At 49.6% G+C, this 14,447-nt stretch overlaps 1 protein-coding gene and 1 pseudogene across 4 annotated transcripts in view; one reads left to right on the forward strand and one right to left on the reverse strand.

Moving 5' to 3' along the window:
• The window catches only part of LOC307100408 (glyceraldehyde-3-phosphate dehydrogenase-like), a 1,087,365-nt pseudogene that overhangs the window by 639,347 nt on the left and 433,571 nt on the right, over positions 1-14,447 (reverse strand). The window lies entirely within an intron of this gene.
• RNF130 (ring finger protein 130) overlaps positions 9,387-14,447 on the forward strand; it is a 124,116-nt gene continuing 119,055 nt past the window's right edge. For 2 of the 3 annotated variants that reach the window (XM_079772821.1, XM_079772822.1), the window contains exon 1: positions 9,387-9,912. In XM_079772821.1, the coding sequence (XP_079628947.1) occupies positions 9,666-9,912 (247 nt within the window). In that variant the 5' untranslated portion in view covers positions 9,387-9,665. The remainder of the gene's footprint in view (positions 9,913-14,447) is intronic. The other variant, XM_079772820.1, reaches the window with a different exon arrangement.

Below are 14,447 nucleotides of genomic sequence, written 5' to 3' on the forward strand. Positions count from 1 at the left end.
TCTGGGATTCTGAGAGAACAGAATGTGCTCCCTGGGTCTGCAGGGGGTCACCTTGCACATATGAGGAGAGATTCCCTATGAATGAGTGAAGACAACTGAGAAGACAGCAATGTTGAGAGGGGACCAGAGGAAGTCCAGCTCTAATGATCTCATTTGGCCTCCTAGATTCACTTGTGCCTATGGTTCGACCAACCCCAGACTTTTCATAAGTGGCCGAGTAAATCCTCCTCCACATTGAGTTTGATTTCTGATACCTGCAACTAAACTGGTTCCAGTTAGTACATACCATCCTGTGCCTACATGGCCGCCAGCCTGCTGCAGGGCCCTCCTCAACAGCCCTCTTCACTCAGACCCACAAATCCCAACTCTTTCTTTACTCTTAGAGTTGGGTCCCCTCAGTCAGGAGGAGTTCCCTTTTTAGGGTAGGCCTAATTTGGGAGTATTTTAAAATAAGCAGTATGGCCCTAGCTGGTTTGGCTCAGTGGATAGAGTGTCGGCCTGCAAACTGAAGGGTCCCAGTCAAGGGCACATGCCCGGGTTGCAGGCTCGATCCCCAGTAGGGCACGTGCAGGAGGCAGCCAACCAATGATTCTCTCTAATCACTGATGTTTCCATCTCTCTCTCCCTCTCTGAAATCAATAATATATATATGTGTGTGTGTGTGTGTGTGTATACATATATACACTGAGTGGCCAGATTATTATGATCTCTGAATGCATCATAATCTGGCCACTCATTGTGTGTGTGTGTGTGTGTGTGTGTGTGTGTGTGTGTGTGTGTGTGAGGCCCGGTGCATGAATTTGTGCATGGGTGGGGTCCGGCCAGCCTGGCCAGGGGGAGGGGACATGGGCAGTTGGCCAGCCTGCCTGCTGGTCGATCTCCTGGTCGAGGGGACAATTTGCATATTAGCCTTTTATTATATAAGATATGCACTGAGTGGCCAGATTATTATATGTTCAGAGATCATAATAATCTGGCCACTCAGTGCATATCTACACTAATAAAAGAGAAATATGCAAATTGACTGTCACTTAGCGACACTCACCAGCCAATCAGGAGTGAGTTTGCAAATTACCCCAACAAAGATGGTGGTGGCCCCGCCCCCCAGCCACTCTGGGCCTCTGGGTAGCACGTATGCAGTGCGGAGCAGCTGGGTGGGGCAGGATGCCTGCTATGATGGGGAGGGGGGGGGCGGAGAGAGCTACAGGAGTGGCACTCTGGCTGGAGCAAAGACTGAAGGCTCCGCCCAGAGCGAAGGCTTGGGTCCTGGGTGCCAGAGGAAAACCGGTTCCGGCAGCCAGGGGAAGGAAGGCCTATTGCACTAATTTTCGTGCAATGGGCCTCTAATACATACATATATATATATATATATATATATATATATATATATATATATGGAAAAAAAAGCAGTATGGGGGAAATTTCGGAAAGCCAAGACACCTAGAGCCCAGGCATAGGGCTGTGCTCAGATGCAAATAACAGGAAATCTTTCACATAGTTTTTTAAATAAAGAAGTTTAGGAGAATGCCCAGGGCATGAACTCAGGCTCCTTCACCCTTGCTCCTCCATCACCCTTAGTGTGTAGCTTCTGTCATAATCCCATGTTGGTAGGAGGAAGAAGAAGATATGGCAACAGCAGACCTCCCTTTCCAGTACATTGGCCAAAAACCCATCTTAGTTGGAATATGCACTGATGGTAGGGATATTTAATTATTTGCTTATGTATTCCAAGTACCTAGAACTGCTGCTCAGTAAACATGTGCTAAATGAATGAGTGGATGGATGGATGGATGGATGGATGGATGGATGGATGGATGGATATGTGGGTGGGTGGGTGGATGGATTGTGGGTGGGTAGATGGATGGATGGATGGATGGATGTGTGGGTGGGTGGATGGATGGATGGATGGATGGATGGATGGATGGATGTGTGGGTGGGTGGATGGATGGATGGATGGATGGATGGATGGATGGATGTGTGGGTGGGTAGATGGATGGATGGATGGATGGATGGATGGATGGATGGATGGATGTGTGGGTGGGTGGATGGATGGATGGATGGATGGATGTGTGGGTGGGTAGATGGATGGATGGATAGATGTGTGGGTGGGTGGATGGACATATGGGTGAGTGGATTTGTGCATGGAGGGGGGTGGGCAGATGGGTGGGTGGATGGATGCCCATACAGGAAAGTTGAGTTTTTACCTTCTAAAGCCCCTACAGTGGAGTCAGGCAAGAGAGAAGAGGCTAGAATGGCCACTGAGATCCCTTGCAGCATCTGCCACCCATTCCTCATGAGGGCACACAGTCTCCTGGCATCCCATCCCCATGGGCCTTTATCCCCCACAGGTAGGATCTCTTGGGAGATTTCTTCTTTTATAAGTCTGAGCAGATCTGGATAATCCCATCTCAAACTTTCTTAGGATATTCAGACCCAGCACAGGACATATGCTTCACTGGGGAAATATGTTCTCCACCTTTCTGTAACTTATCCTGGAGCAAAAATGATTGACAGGAATGAGATTCAATTGTGACTCCAGTGAGGGCAACGAGCTGACTTCCTCTGCCTTCAGTAACAATGTTAAAACCCAAGCTCATGCAATTTTGAACAAAAGACTTCTTATAAGAATACAAGAGGCCTGGTGCACACAATTAGTGCACTTTGGGGTTCCCTCAGCCCAGCCTGTGCCCTCTCGCAGTCCAGGAGCCTTCTGGAGACGTCCGACTGCCGCGAAGGCGGGAGAAGCTCCTGCCACCGCCAAAGTGCTCACCTGCCATGAGCCCGGCTTCTGACTGAGCGGTGCTCATCAACTGACCACCAGGGGGCAGCTCCTGCATTGAGCGTCTGCCCCTTGGTGGTCAGTGCACGTCATAGCGACCAGTTGTTCCGCAGTTCAGTCAATTTGCATATTAGCCGTTTATTATATAGGATTGCCAGCATTCATATCTTATGCAATGCAATAATGTGAGACTTACCTTTAGCAAAGGTGCACACAGTTGACAGACCAAATTTATGTCTATTTTTCCCCCCAAGGGATAATGATAGAATCATTAAATGTATGGAAAATAAATGACCTGTAAAGGAGAATTTGACTGAGGGTGACCTGGAACACCCCTAACTCTACCAGCCTGACTCCCTTCCCCCCCAGCCCCCAACATTACCCCAATCCTTTTACCCTTGGCTCCACCTGCCAGAATCCCACACTTCTAATAGGGGCTCAGTGGTCTTTTAATAGATCATTAAAGACACCTTTTTCTGATTGGAAAAAGAACACAAAATTTAAAAATAGGAAAAAAAGGAAAGTAAAAAGAATCACCCATAATACCCCCAATAAACCAAATTATTTTTGTTTTGCTAATTCCCTTCCAGGCCTTGTTCAGACATGCGGACTTATTCTACACAGTGACAACCAGGGTTTTATTTTGTATTCTCTTTCTGCACTTCACAGTACATCCCAAGCACTCATTACCTGCATAATCTCCTCAAATTTGCTTCACACGTAAATGAGTTTATTTTCCATGTTTATTTATTGTAGCTAATGCTGCAGTAAACATCCTTGTGCACAGAGTTTTGTTTTATTGTTCTGTGTTGAATGTTGTTCTGAAAGCCACACAAAGGCTGGCGTCAGCTCTGGCCTGGCAGCTTGCACTGCCTTGCTCCACCTGAGTCCCACGCTGCTGGCCAGAGGAGCTGTTGGGCCTCTAACATCAGTCTCTTGGCCAACCACAAATGAATGAAGCATCATGGCCCCCCCGCGAGGGCGTGTCTGAAGAGAGCAGCTTGGAACCCCACCTCTACTTCTGGAAGAAACCACAGCATTCATCGGGCAGGACGTGGGATCAGGCAGCAGACACAGCTGCCCGGTCTCCCGTGCCCACTGGGCTGTCGATTCTTGGGGGCTATTCCTTCTGCACTGGCTGCTCTATGGCAGGCCGACAGTCAAGGTGCCCTGCGCTTCTAGGATCAGGCATGTGCACCTGACTCAAACTAGACAGGTCAGATGCTTTCCGCCTAGAGCGGTGGTTCTCAACCTTTCTAATGCCGCGACCCTTGAATACAGTTCCTCATGTTGTGGTGACCCCCAAATCATAAAATTATTTTCATTGCTACTTCATAACTGTAATTTTGCTACTGTTATGAATCGTAATGTAAATGTCTGTGCTTTCCAATGGTCTTAGGCTCTACAACAGTGGTCGCGACCCACAGGTTGAGAACCGCTGCTGTAGAGCCTAAGACCATCGGAAGACACGGATATTTACATTACGATTCATAACAGTAGCAAAATGACAGTTATGAAGTAGCAACGAAAATAATTTTATGGTTGGGGGTCACCACAACATGAGGAACTGTATTCAAGGGTCGCGGCATTAGGAAGGTTGAGAACCACTGGCCTAGAGAGATGCAATGCTGGCTTAGGCCAGCAGCAGTGCCTGATGAAGCCACCCGGCGATCCCACCGCCCAGGTCCCTAGAGCTGTGTGGGTGTGTCCTTTCTGAGCCGAGGCCGGCTGTCTTGCCTTCACGTGCAGCCTTCCAAAGGAGTCTCTTTCTGTACATATCTTTCCAGCCTGTGGACAGAAGGCTCTTCCAGATACAGCCAGGCCCCTGGCAGAGGGGCTCTGGGATCCCCAGGGACCACTCCAGGTCAGCCTGAGGACCAGCAGTCAGACAAGCGGGCTGGCCTGCCCAGGCCAGCTCAGCCCAGCCAGTGTCTCCTCTCAGTTCTTTCTGCTCAGCCATTCATCACTCTGACCAAACATTTCTTGACAAAGGACTAGGCAATGCCTTCGATCCTGCTAAAAGGCAGCCACCCCGGCAGCCTGTGTCCACTCAGCATCAGCCCCAGGCCCCACCTGAATTCCTGGACAGAGCCTCTGGCTTCCTGGGCTGTGCCTGGTACCAAGAAAAGAGATCGAGGCGCGGTCTGAATCCTCAGCCTGGCGCCCACTGGTGGGAGTGAAATGAGTGAGGGTCCAGGAGCCAGCTGGACTGGGCTCCCACCCAGCACCACCACTCACTGCTCGTCAGCTGGGCCGGGTTCAGGGCAAAGAGCTCACTTCACTGAGCTTCGGTTCCCTCAGCTGCAAAATGGGTGTCATAATTCCTATGGCCGAGGGTCCTCAGGAGAATTGAATTCTGGTCCCTGGACCATGACAAGTTCAGAATCTGAGTCATTTTGTCTCTCACCAGTCCTCTGTCTACAGGGGTTTTCACTCCCCGTCCCTGATATGGCCGGTGAGCCCTGGGTTCAGAGACTGCCGTGCCCCTCCCCACACCCCACCCCTCAGGCCAGGCCACGGGGCGGGGGAGGGGCAGCTGCTTCCTTCCTCTAGCAGACCTCTTGGAGGAGAGAGGAGCCTGGCCACTTCCATTTTTTGAAGTTCCTGGTATATTAAAAATGACGAAAGTTACAGTAACTGTGTACACAGCAAAAATATGACGCAATATACAGTGGTGGGCAAAACTAGGTTTACAGTTGTTCGTATGGAAAAATATATAATACAAGAATAAATCTATATATATAAAAGCCTAAGCGACCGTTCGACTGTTCCACTGGTAGCTATGACACGCACTGACCACCAGGGGCAGACGCTCGATGCACAGGCATGGAAACATGGAACAGACTGATGAATCTTAGAGGGAAGGGGGGAGGGAGGAGGGCAGGAAGAGATCAACCAAAGATCTTGTATGGAACCAGAGGATGGTCCCTCGGCCTGGCCTGCAGGGGCCTGGCCCAAATCGGCAGTCCGACATCCCCTGAGGAGGAGAAGGAGGGGGAGGAGGAGGAGGAGGAGGAAGTGTGGGAAGAGTGAAACTCTGGAAAACCCTTTGAGGTTTCCAAGGTTGCCCAGGGAGCCCGGCTTGGCCTCTGATCCCTGGAGCCCCCAAGAGCTATATGGTGTGCTTTACACAGAGGATACCCCTCTTCATGGCCCTCGGGAGGTCAACATTGCTCCCAGAGGAGGCAGATCTACTCTGGAAGGAAGGAAGCCCTTGCTAGGACTGGAGCTGGGAGGCTGGCGCCTGGGCCCACCGGAGCTCTGCAGAGAAGGGGGATTTCAGCTAGAGACCTGGGATTTCTTAGGAGCTGGGAGTTGGGAGCAGAGGCAGGGGCAACTCGTGTGTGGTGGAGTCAGAGAAATGGCCCCATGGAGAGAAGGGCTTGCAGGCAGCTCACCCCAGGCCAGCATGGGCCTGATTCAGACCTCCCCAGGTGTCCTTCACAAGATCTGCCATAGCCAAGAACCACCTGTGCTTTTATTTACTTAAGACTTTAAATTGACTTACGTTTTTACACTTAAATAAATGTTTTAAAGGGTAGTTTTGCCCTAGCTGGTTTGGCTCAGTGGATAGAGCATCAGCCCATGGACTTAAGGGTCCCTGGTTAGATTCCGGTCAAGGGCACATGCCCAGGTTGCTGGCTGGATTCCCAGTAGGGGGCATGCAGGAGGCAGCCGATCCATGATTCTCTCTCATCGTTGATGTTTCTAGCTCTCTCTCCCTTCCTCTCTGAAATCAATAAAAAAATATATACATCTTTTTAAAAAGGTAGTTTTGTCCAAAGTGTTGGCATGGATGTGGAGAAATTGAAACCATTGTGTTCTGTTGGTGGGGATGTAAAATGGTAAGGTGGTTCCTCAAAAAATTAAACATAGAATTACCACTTGCTCTAGCATTCTCACTTCTAGGTATTTATGCAAAAAATTTAAATTGGTATCTCAAAGAGATTTTTGAACACCCATGTTAATAGCATTCACAATAGCCAAAAGGTGGAAGCAAGCCAAGTGTTCACTGAAAAATGGGTAAACAAAACGTGGTCTATACATACAACGGAATATACTCATCCTTAAAAAGAAGGAAAAAAATCTTACATGCCACAACATGGATGAACCTGGGGGACATTATGCTAAGTGAAATAAGCTAGTCACAAAGGGACAAATACTCTGTGATTCCACTTATATGAGGTACCTGGAGTAGTGAAATTCATAGAAGCAAAAAACAGAATGGGGGGCCGAGGGAGGGGGATGGGAAGTTGTTTGTGGTTATAAAGTATTTGTTTCACAAGATGGAAAGAGTTCTGGGGTGGATGGTGGTGATGGTTGCACAACAATGTGAATGTATTTAATGCCACTGAACTGTTCGCTTAAAAAATGGTGACGATGGTAAATTTTATGTTGTGTGTCTTTTACCACAATTTTTATTTGTGTTTTTTTCCTTTTTATTGAATTTATTGGGGTGACACTGGTTAACAAAATTATACAGGTTTCAGGTGCACAATTCCACAACAGTCACCACAATTTTTAAAAGGTATTTTTGTATCACTACCATAAATGTAAAACCTCTTGACCTAAAGACAAGGTCTCCTTAAAACAAAGGTACTTACACCCCCAAATGCAGGGTGGTGTTAACATCACCCTGGATGCTGGTGCTGGCTAAGGCTGTGGATGGAGACCTCGTCGCACTTTGCTTAACAGAAAGATGAGCGAGTGCCAGAGAAGTGTTAAAAGTGTTTCTTTTTTTTTATATATAAGTTCTTTTTTAAAAATACATATATATTATTGATTTTTTACAGAGAGGAAGGGAGAGGGATAGAGAGTTAGAAACATCAATGAAAGAGAAACATTGATCAGCTGCCTCCTGCACACCCCGCACTGGGGATGTGCCTGCAACCAAGGTACATGCCCTTGAGCGGAATCGAACCTGGGACCCTTCAGTCCACAGGCCAACGCTCTATCCACCGAGCCAAACCAGCTAGGGCTAAAAGTGTTTCTGAACCCACTTTCTCCTTGACAAATTCAGGAGGGCCCGAAGAGCGTTTTAGAGGGACTTGCCTGCTCCCCACAGGGTGGACCTCCATAATCATTTCTCATTCTAGAGGGCATGATGCCCCCCACACTTTGATAGACCCTTGTAAGGACAGGGAGGAGGGGCATGAGGTGTCAGACAGGCGCAGCCAGAACAGGCCAAATGAAAGCAGCAAAGCAAGGAGACCCGCACCCAAAGAGCCCCATGCAGGCCCTAGGGCCCCGAGGCGGCCTGGGCAGGAATTCCAGCTCTCGGGTGTCTGAGCAGGGGTGCCTTGTTCTCAAGGACTCCTTACCCTGTGGGGAGGGGTCCAGCTGCACGGGGGCCAGAGCAGAGCCTTCTTTAAGTGCTGGGCTCAGGGAGGGGCCTGGCTAATTTGGTTGAGGGGCTGTACTTCCTGGAGGCAAGTAAATAAAATCCAGTCTCAAAAAAGCGGGGACCTAGACTAGAGATGGTGATGGTGGGGGTGGAGGGTGAGAGGGTGGAAGGGAAAAAAATTGTGGAGAGAAATTGTGAAGGACGTCGCTAAGGCACGGGTGGAGGCCTGATGTTTTAACCTGCGTTGCATCCATATCCCTTTCCAGGAAACAGCACCTGTTTTCCTTTGGGAAAACTCGGGAATTCTCAGTCCGTTTGGTTGGCCAAGGCTGGCTCCACCCCTTCTCACTGCAGGAGGCAGGGATACAGGCCTGGCCACCTCTGGGCAATAATGAGGACACCCCAACATCCTAAAAACTCCCAACTTCAGCAGCCCGGGAACCATCCTTCCCCTTCGTCTATGCTTTGGAAGGGGGCAGAGCTTAACTGACAGGGCATGTGGGGGGGTGTAGATGGGGGAGTGTGTGTGAGGGTGCAGAGATGGTCACCACCATCGCCTCCTTGTCCAAGGCCTCGGGCTGTTTCAACGAGTCTGGAGAGGTGCTTCCTAACCACTCAGGTGTCCTCACAGGTCCAGGCTGGTGGGCTCCCGATTCTCTTTATTTATTGATATAAATATATTTCAGAGAGGAAGGGAGAGGGAAAGAGAAACATCAATGAGAGAGCATCATCCGTTGGCTGCCTCCTGCTCGCCCCCCACTGGGGATGGAGCTGTAACCTGGGCATGCGCCCCGGCCTTCAAGCACAGAGCTGCGCGGCTGGGGGACTCCCTGGGTGCCTCTCATTTACAGACAACGCCCCTCCTCCCCCATCATGTCACTTATACGACTTGAAGTTGAAATCTCAGACGTTTTCATGATAAAGCTTTAGCTTTTTCTCTTTTTGTCTTTGCGTCTCAAACTTTCCCACAGGCTCTTGGGAAGTTCCCAGGCTGCCGGCCCTGCTCCCGTCCAGCAGGACAGACAGACTGGGCCCTGTGCGGGGCCAACGAGTGACCCGCCGCCGGCCGCGTGCGGGAGGGCGGGAGCGCGGGCCTGGCACGCAGGCGCGGGGGCGGGGCGGGGCGGGGCTGCCAGACCCGCGCGCAGCCGCTGGGCCGGCGGGCGGGGTGGCGGCGGGCGCGCGCGGCGGCGGGGAGCGCTGTCTCGTGCTCCGCGGACTCGCCTTCGGGTGCATCCCCTCCCGCGTCCTTGACAGGTGCCCCCGCTCCGCGGGCCCGGCCCCAGGGGATGGCAGGGGCCCGCCCGCACGGCCCCGGAGCGGCCCCGAGGGGACGACCGCGCGCCACCTGACCCGCCGTCCTCCTCGAGGGCCCGTGGGCGCGTCCCCGCGGGCGGCCGCGGCGTGGGGGAGGGGCGGGAGCGGCGCCGCGGCGCCGGGAAGGCCGTCCCGGGCTCGGCCGCGCGCCGGCAGCGCCCGCCCCGCCTCTCGGCGCCGGCCGGGGAGCCAGGTCCGCGAGCGGCGGCGGCGGCCGGAGCGACGATGAGCGGCGCGGCGCGGGCGGGCCCGGCCCGGCTCGCCGCGCTCGCGCTGCTGGCCTGCAGCCTGTGGCCGGCGCGGGCGGACAACGCGAGCCAGGAGTACTACACGGCGCTCATCAACGTGACCGTGCAGGAGCCGGGCCGCGGCGCCCCGCTCACCTTCCGCATCGACCGCGGGCGCTACGGGCTCGACTCGCCCAAGGCCGAGGTCCGCGGCCAGGTGCTGGCGCCGCTGCCCATCCACGGAGGTGAGCGCCGGGCCGGGGGCGAAGCCGGGCGCGGGGTGGGCGGGGGCCCCCGGCCGGCGGCCCCGGGCGAGGTCTCGGGCGCGCGCAGCCCGGCCTGGTCGCGCCTGGGAAGGAGGCTCGGATCTGAGCGGCTGGGGGCTCGCCCCTCCGAAGCCTGGGGAGCCCTCCCGCGGGGCGTGCGGGAGGCTTGTGCACCGGGGGGCGCCCGGCCGCGGGTCCGCGGGGACGGCGCAGACAAAGGAGGCGGCGGCGGAGCGCACAACTCTGCCCCGGGGGGAGGGCTTCACCTGGCGGACCCAGACCGAACGCTGCATTGCATCTCCGGAGGGGCCCGCGCCGCCCGTGAAAACGTGCGGGTTTTCTGTAGCGGCCGGTGGAGGCGGAGGGAATAGAAGAGGAAAAGGGACACCTTCCCTGTTGCTTTTGGCTCTTGTTCTGCCCAGTGGTGGTACTTTCATTTGACGCCTGAAAATCTCAGCTGGAGAGACTCTGATCGCCAAGGTTCCCGGTGACGGGGGCTGGCCAGAGGGGAAATAGATAACGTTTTCCAGAATTGTCTTGGAAGCCATTTAGCTCATCCTCTCCTAAGCGTAAACAGGGGCTCTGTTTAATTATTTGGTATAAAACACGTGTCTGTAGAAATCACTGGTCATGTTTCAAAGGAAACCTTTTCCCCTCTGGGGAGTATGATTCTTTGTTGTTTGGCCCACTCCAAACTTTTTGGAAAATGTTCTGCTACCTTCTCCACCCCCACTCTCACTCTGAGAATGCTGAGTGGGGGGTTTGGTGTTTTTTTTAAAGCTGCTCTTCATGTTAAGGTGACCTGAACTAGACAGCCTGTGTAAAGTAACGGTGTGTGTTTTATGCTCTCACATGAAAACACGCCCGGTCTGAGGTCTCTGTCTGTATGCCCAAGTGCTAATAGTTTTCTCCTTTGAGGCAGTCTGGCGGAGGAAAAGAGCATCCCCTCAGGGTTTCATTGCAGGCTGTCCCCAGTTTAGACCGGCCTTTTAAATGTCCACGTTCCTACCCATAACCAGGTGCTTAGGGTGCATTTCTCATCCCCACTTGGTTAAGACCGGCCCCAGTTGGCCCATGGAAACAGCCTGGTCTTTGATTCATTCTGTCAATATTTGCGTGCCTTGTCTGTGCCAGTCACTGTGGTTGGGACACACAAGATTGCCACACTGTGGCACTAACAATGGTTGCCTATTTTCTGATGTGGAGGAGGACCGTGAGCGTCACGTGGACGGTAGGAAGAGGAAGCGAGGCTAGCTAGCTCGCTGTTCTGGAGCAAGAGCTGGCCCTGTACAGTGTTTTGAAACCTGTGGTTTGTCTTTGGGGTTTGGTTCCCCTAGGCCCCCAAGTCTGTGACCACCACTCCCAAATGCTAACCTACTTGTTGCTTGCCTGTCACCCCGAACAAAAGCCCCATCCTTGAGAACGCTTGTTTAAAGTGTTTGGATGGAAGGGTACTGATGTGTGGATGAAGGTTATTCCCCTGTCGCCGGGGAGGCGGCTGTGCAGGATTAAACGTTGTGTCATGCTGTAGGCAGGTGGTGTGACACTAGGAAAGTAATTGGGCCCCATCACCTCAGTTTCATCTGCAAAATGGAATGATGAAATACCTACCTCCTAAGGTTGGTGAGAGGCTTAAAGGGTTCCTGCGTTTTTAAGAGGGATCTTGTTTAACCTAAATGAACCTCTGAATTGCTGGGGTTTTAGCCACTGCATCAAAGTGAATACATTGGAGCAGTGTGTGAAGACTGAGTGTGGGATTAGTTCGCCTGAGTGTCTTTCTGTTCTTCCTCTCCTCCTTTCGCCAGGGGCTTACTTTGAAATTTTTGTTGTTGTTCATCCCCAATGAGGATATTTATTCCATTGATCTTTAGAGAGAGTGAAAGGGGAGAAGAGAGAAGAGAGAGAGAAACATCGATGAGAGAGAGATACATTGGTTAGTTGCCTCCCAATGCACCCCCACCGGGGCTAGGGATCCAGCCTGCAACCGAGGTATGTGCCCTTGACCGGAATCAAACCCAGGACCCTTCAATCTGAGGGCCGATGCTCTAACCACCGAGCAAACTGGCTAGGGCAGTGGTCGGCAAACTCATTAGTCAACAGAGCCAAATATCAACAGTACAACGATTGAAATTTCCTTTGAGAGCCAAATTTTTTAAACTTAAACTTCTTCTAACGCCACTTCTTCAAAATAGGCTCACCCAGGCCGTGGTATTTTGTGGAAGAGCCACACTCAAGGGGCCAAAGAGCTGCATGTGGCTCGCGAGCCGCAGTTTGCCGACCACGGGGCTAGGGTACTAGGGGCTTATTTTGTATTTGCACATGAGTTTACTCTAGGTTTTCTCATGGTGTTGGTGGGATCCTCAGGTAGTTTGTGCTAAGGGATCTACACACATAAGTTCTCTCAGTCCAGCTAATTCAAATTGAAATCCTCCTGCATTGAAATCCTGCGTGCCATGCACCATTTATAAGATATTGGGGATGAGGAAGGGGCAAAAGCCATGAACAAAACAGATAAATATCTCTTCCCTTCCTGAAGTTCCCATTCTAGTTGCGGTCTTTGTAAGTCAATTTACCGGTAAATTGTTTCTAAACCTATGGGTTGACATGAAATCCAAGACACTTTGCTGTATTTACAGCAGGAACTTAGGAATGTGTTTTAAAAACAAGAATGGTGGTGTAAATCTGTTAAAATGTTTCATGTTTAGAAAATGACATGTCTATTGCAATTTTTAAAAATGGCTTAAAATTGGAATGTTTGGGTATTTCACATTATGATTTTTTGATTTAGTGAGTTTCACATTTTTATGTTTTTAGAAAAAATATTGCATTCTTTATGACCTTCATACTTTTATAGTTTTGAAGAAAATTCTTAACATCTTCATTCAGGACAAAGGGATGTTCAAATTATAAAAATGAAAAGTTTGAGACAGTTTCTGGCAAAAATAAAACAGCTGTGCTCAATAGATGTGAAATTAATGAAAAGTCATTTTGAGGATAAATGGTAGAAATGAACATAAAGACAAAATAACTTTACAGTTTTCCTAAAGCTTAACATAATAATGACTCATTTTAAATCTCTGACTTGGTTTGTGAAATTAGAAACCTTTCTTGTTATTTTTCAGTACTACTAGTACAATCAATTAAATATGTATGAATTACTGAACAAGATTTGTTTGTCCTATATATACTTTTGAAGAGCAGATTGGCAATTTTTCTTTATATACTGTGGTATTTAAAAAAATCATTTTGGAAAGTGTTAAAATTTATAAAATACATCATAAACACAAGTGTACTTTGAAAATATGGTTTTTTGTTCTTAAATAGAATGCATTTGTAAATGGAGATTCCTTTGTTTGGTACTAACAAATTGCATATTTTAACTGGTAAAGAATTCATTTTTAGAAATGGACATTTGAAGGAACTTGTCTTGTTTTTATGTGATGATCACAGTTTCTTTTGCAAAGGGTGAGCTTAGAACTAGAACAATGGGAACTAGCTAGTGTCGTATCTTCTGAGGAGCAGACATTGTAAATGTGCTTTATGTATGCACACACTAACTTTTTGTTTGGGCCTAGAGTGGGCTTGGGAGAGGAGGGGGCCCTTGTTGATGATGTCATTATGTATGCAGATGTGCTGGTGGGGAAAATTTGGTGTCAGCCACTTTTTGCTTTGCATAGAAATTTTCAGGATTGGATCTTGCAGTCCAATTTCAGGCAGTTCTGAATGATGGTTGTTCTGTGGTTTAGTTGTAATTTTGATGAGGTTGTGGGAGGAGGCGAGTACTGCTTTTACCTACGCCGTCATCTTGGCCGGAAGTCCCTAAAAAAATCTTTTAAAACAGACCTGCTGGAATATAACTGTTAAGGAGAGTAGTGTGTGTGTTTTTCAAACCAATCACATATGTGTATATATGTGTACACATACACACACACATATTGTGCAAGAATGAAAACATAAATGCAAAAACTAAGAATTTGCTTTGTGAGATTCTCTATGTGCAGTATAACAAATATTTGTCTTTTCTAGATTTGGATTTTGGCAGTTGACAGTTATTTTGAGGCAGTTATTTCCTCCTGTGCTTATAATCTCTCTTTAGCTGATGCTCAAAGAGGAGTTCAGTTCTGCATTAGGGGTATGAATGCATAGTCCTCAGAGCTGGTTCTTTTAAGGATAGCAGTCTTGACTTATAAAAAGGGAACTTAAGTTTTCAAGACGATCAACATTTGTTTGTTTCATCTTCCTTGGGGTATTTTATTTATTAGACAGCCATATTTCCCATAGATTTTAGTAAGTATAGCTTTCTTTAGGGTTGAAGGCAATTTTGAATAAAAGGGAACCCTTCAAATGTCAAATGAAATAAATTAAAATACTTAATATGTACCTACTCTGTGCTTGTCTTAATGCAAGTCCTGTTCTGTGTGCAAAAGACATGGTATGTGATTCCTGCCTGAGAGAACTTCATCCTTTTGCTGAGAACATCAGCCCTGTCTGCATGGCACAGTGAGGACATGCCA

This window comes from Cnephaeus nilssonii (genome assembly GCF_951640355.1).
Source record: "Cnephaeus nilssonii genome assembly, chromosome: 5".
NCBI lineage: Eukaryota > Metazoa > Chordata > Mammalia > Chiroptera > Vespertilionidae > Cnephaeus > Cnephaeus nilssonii.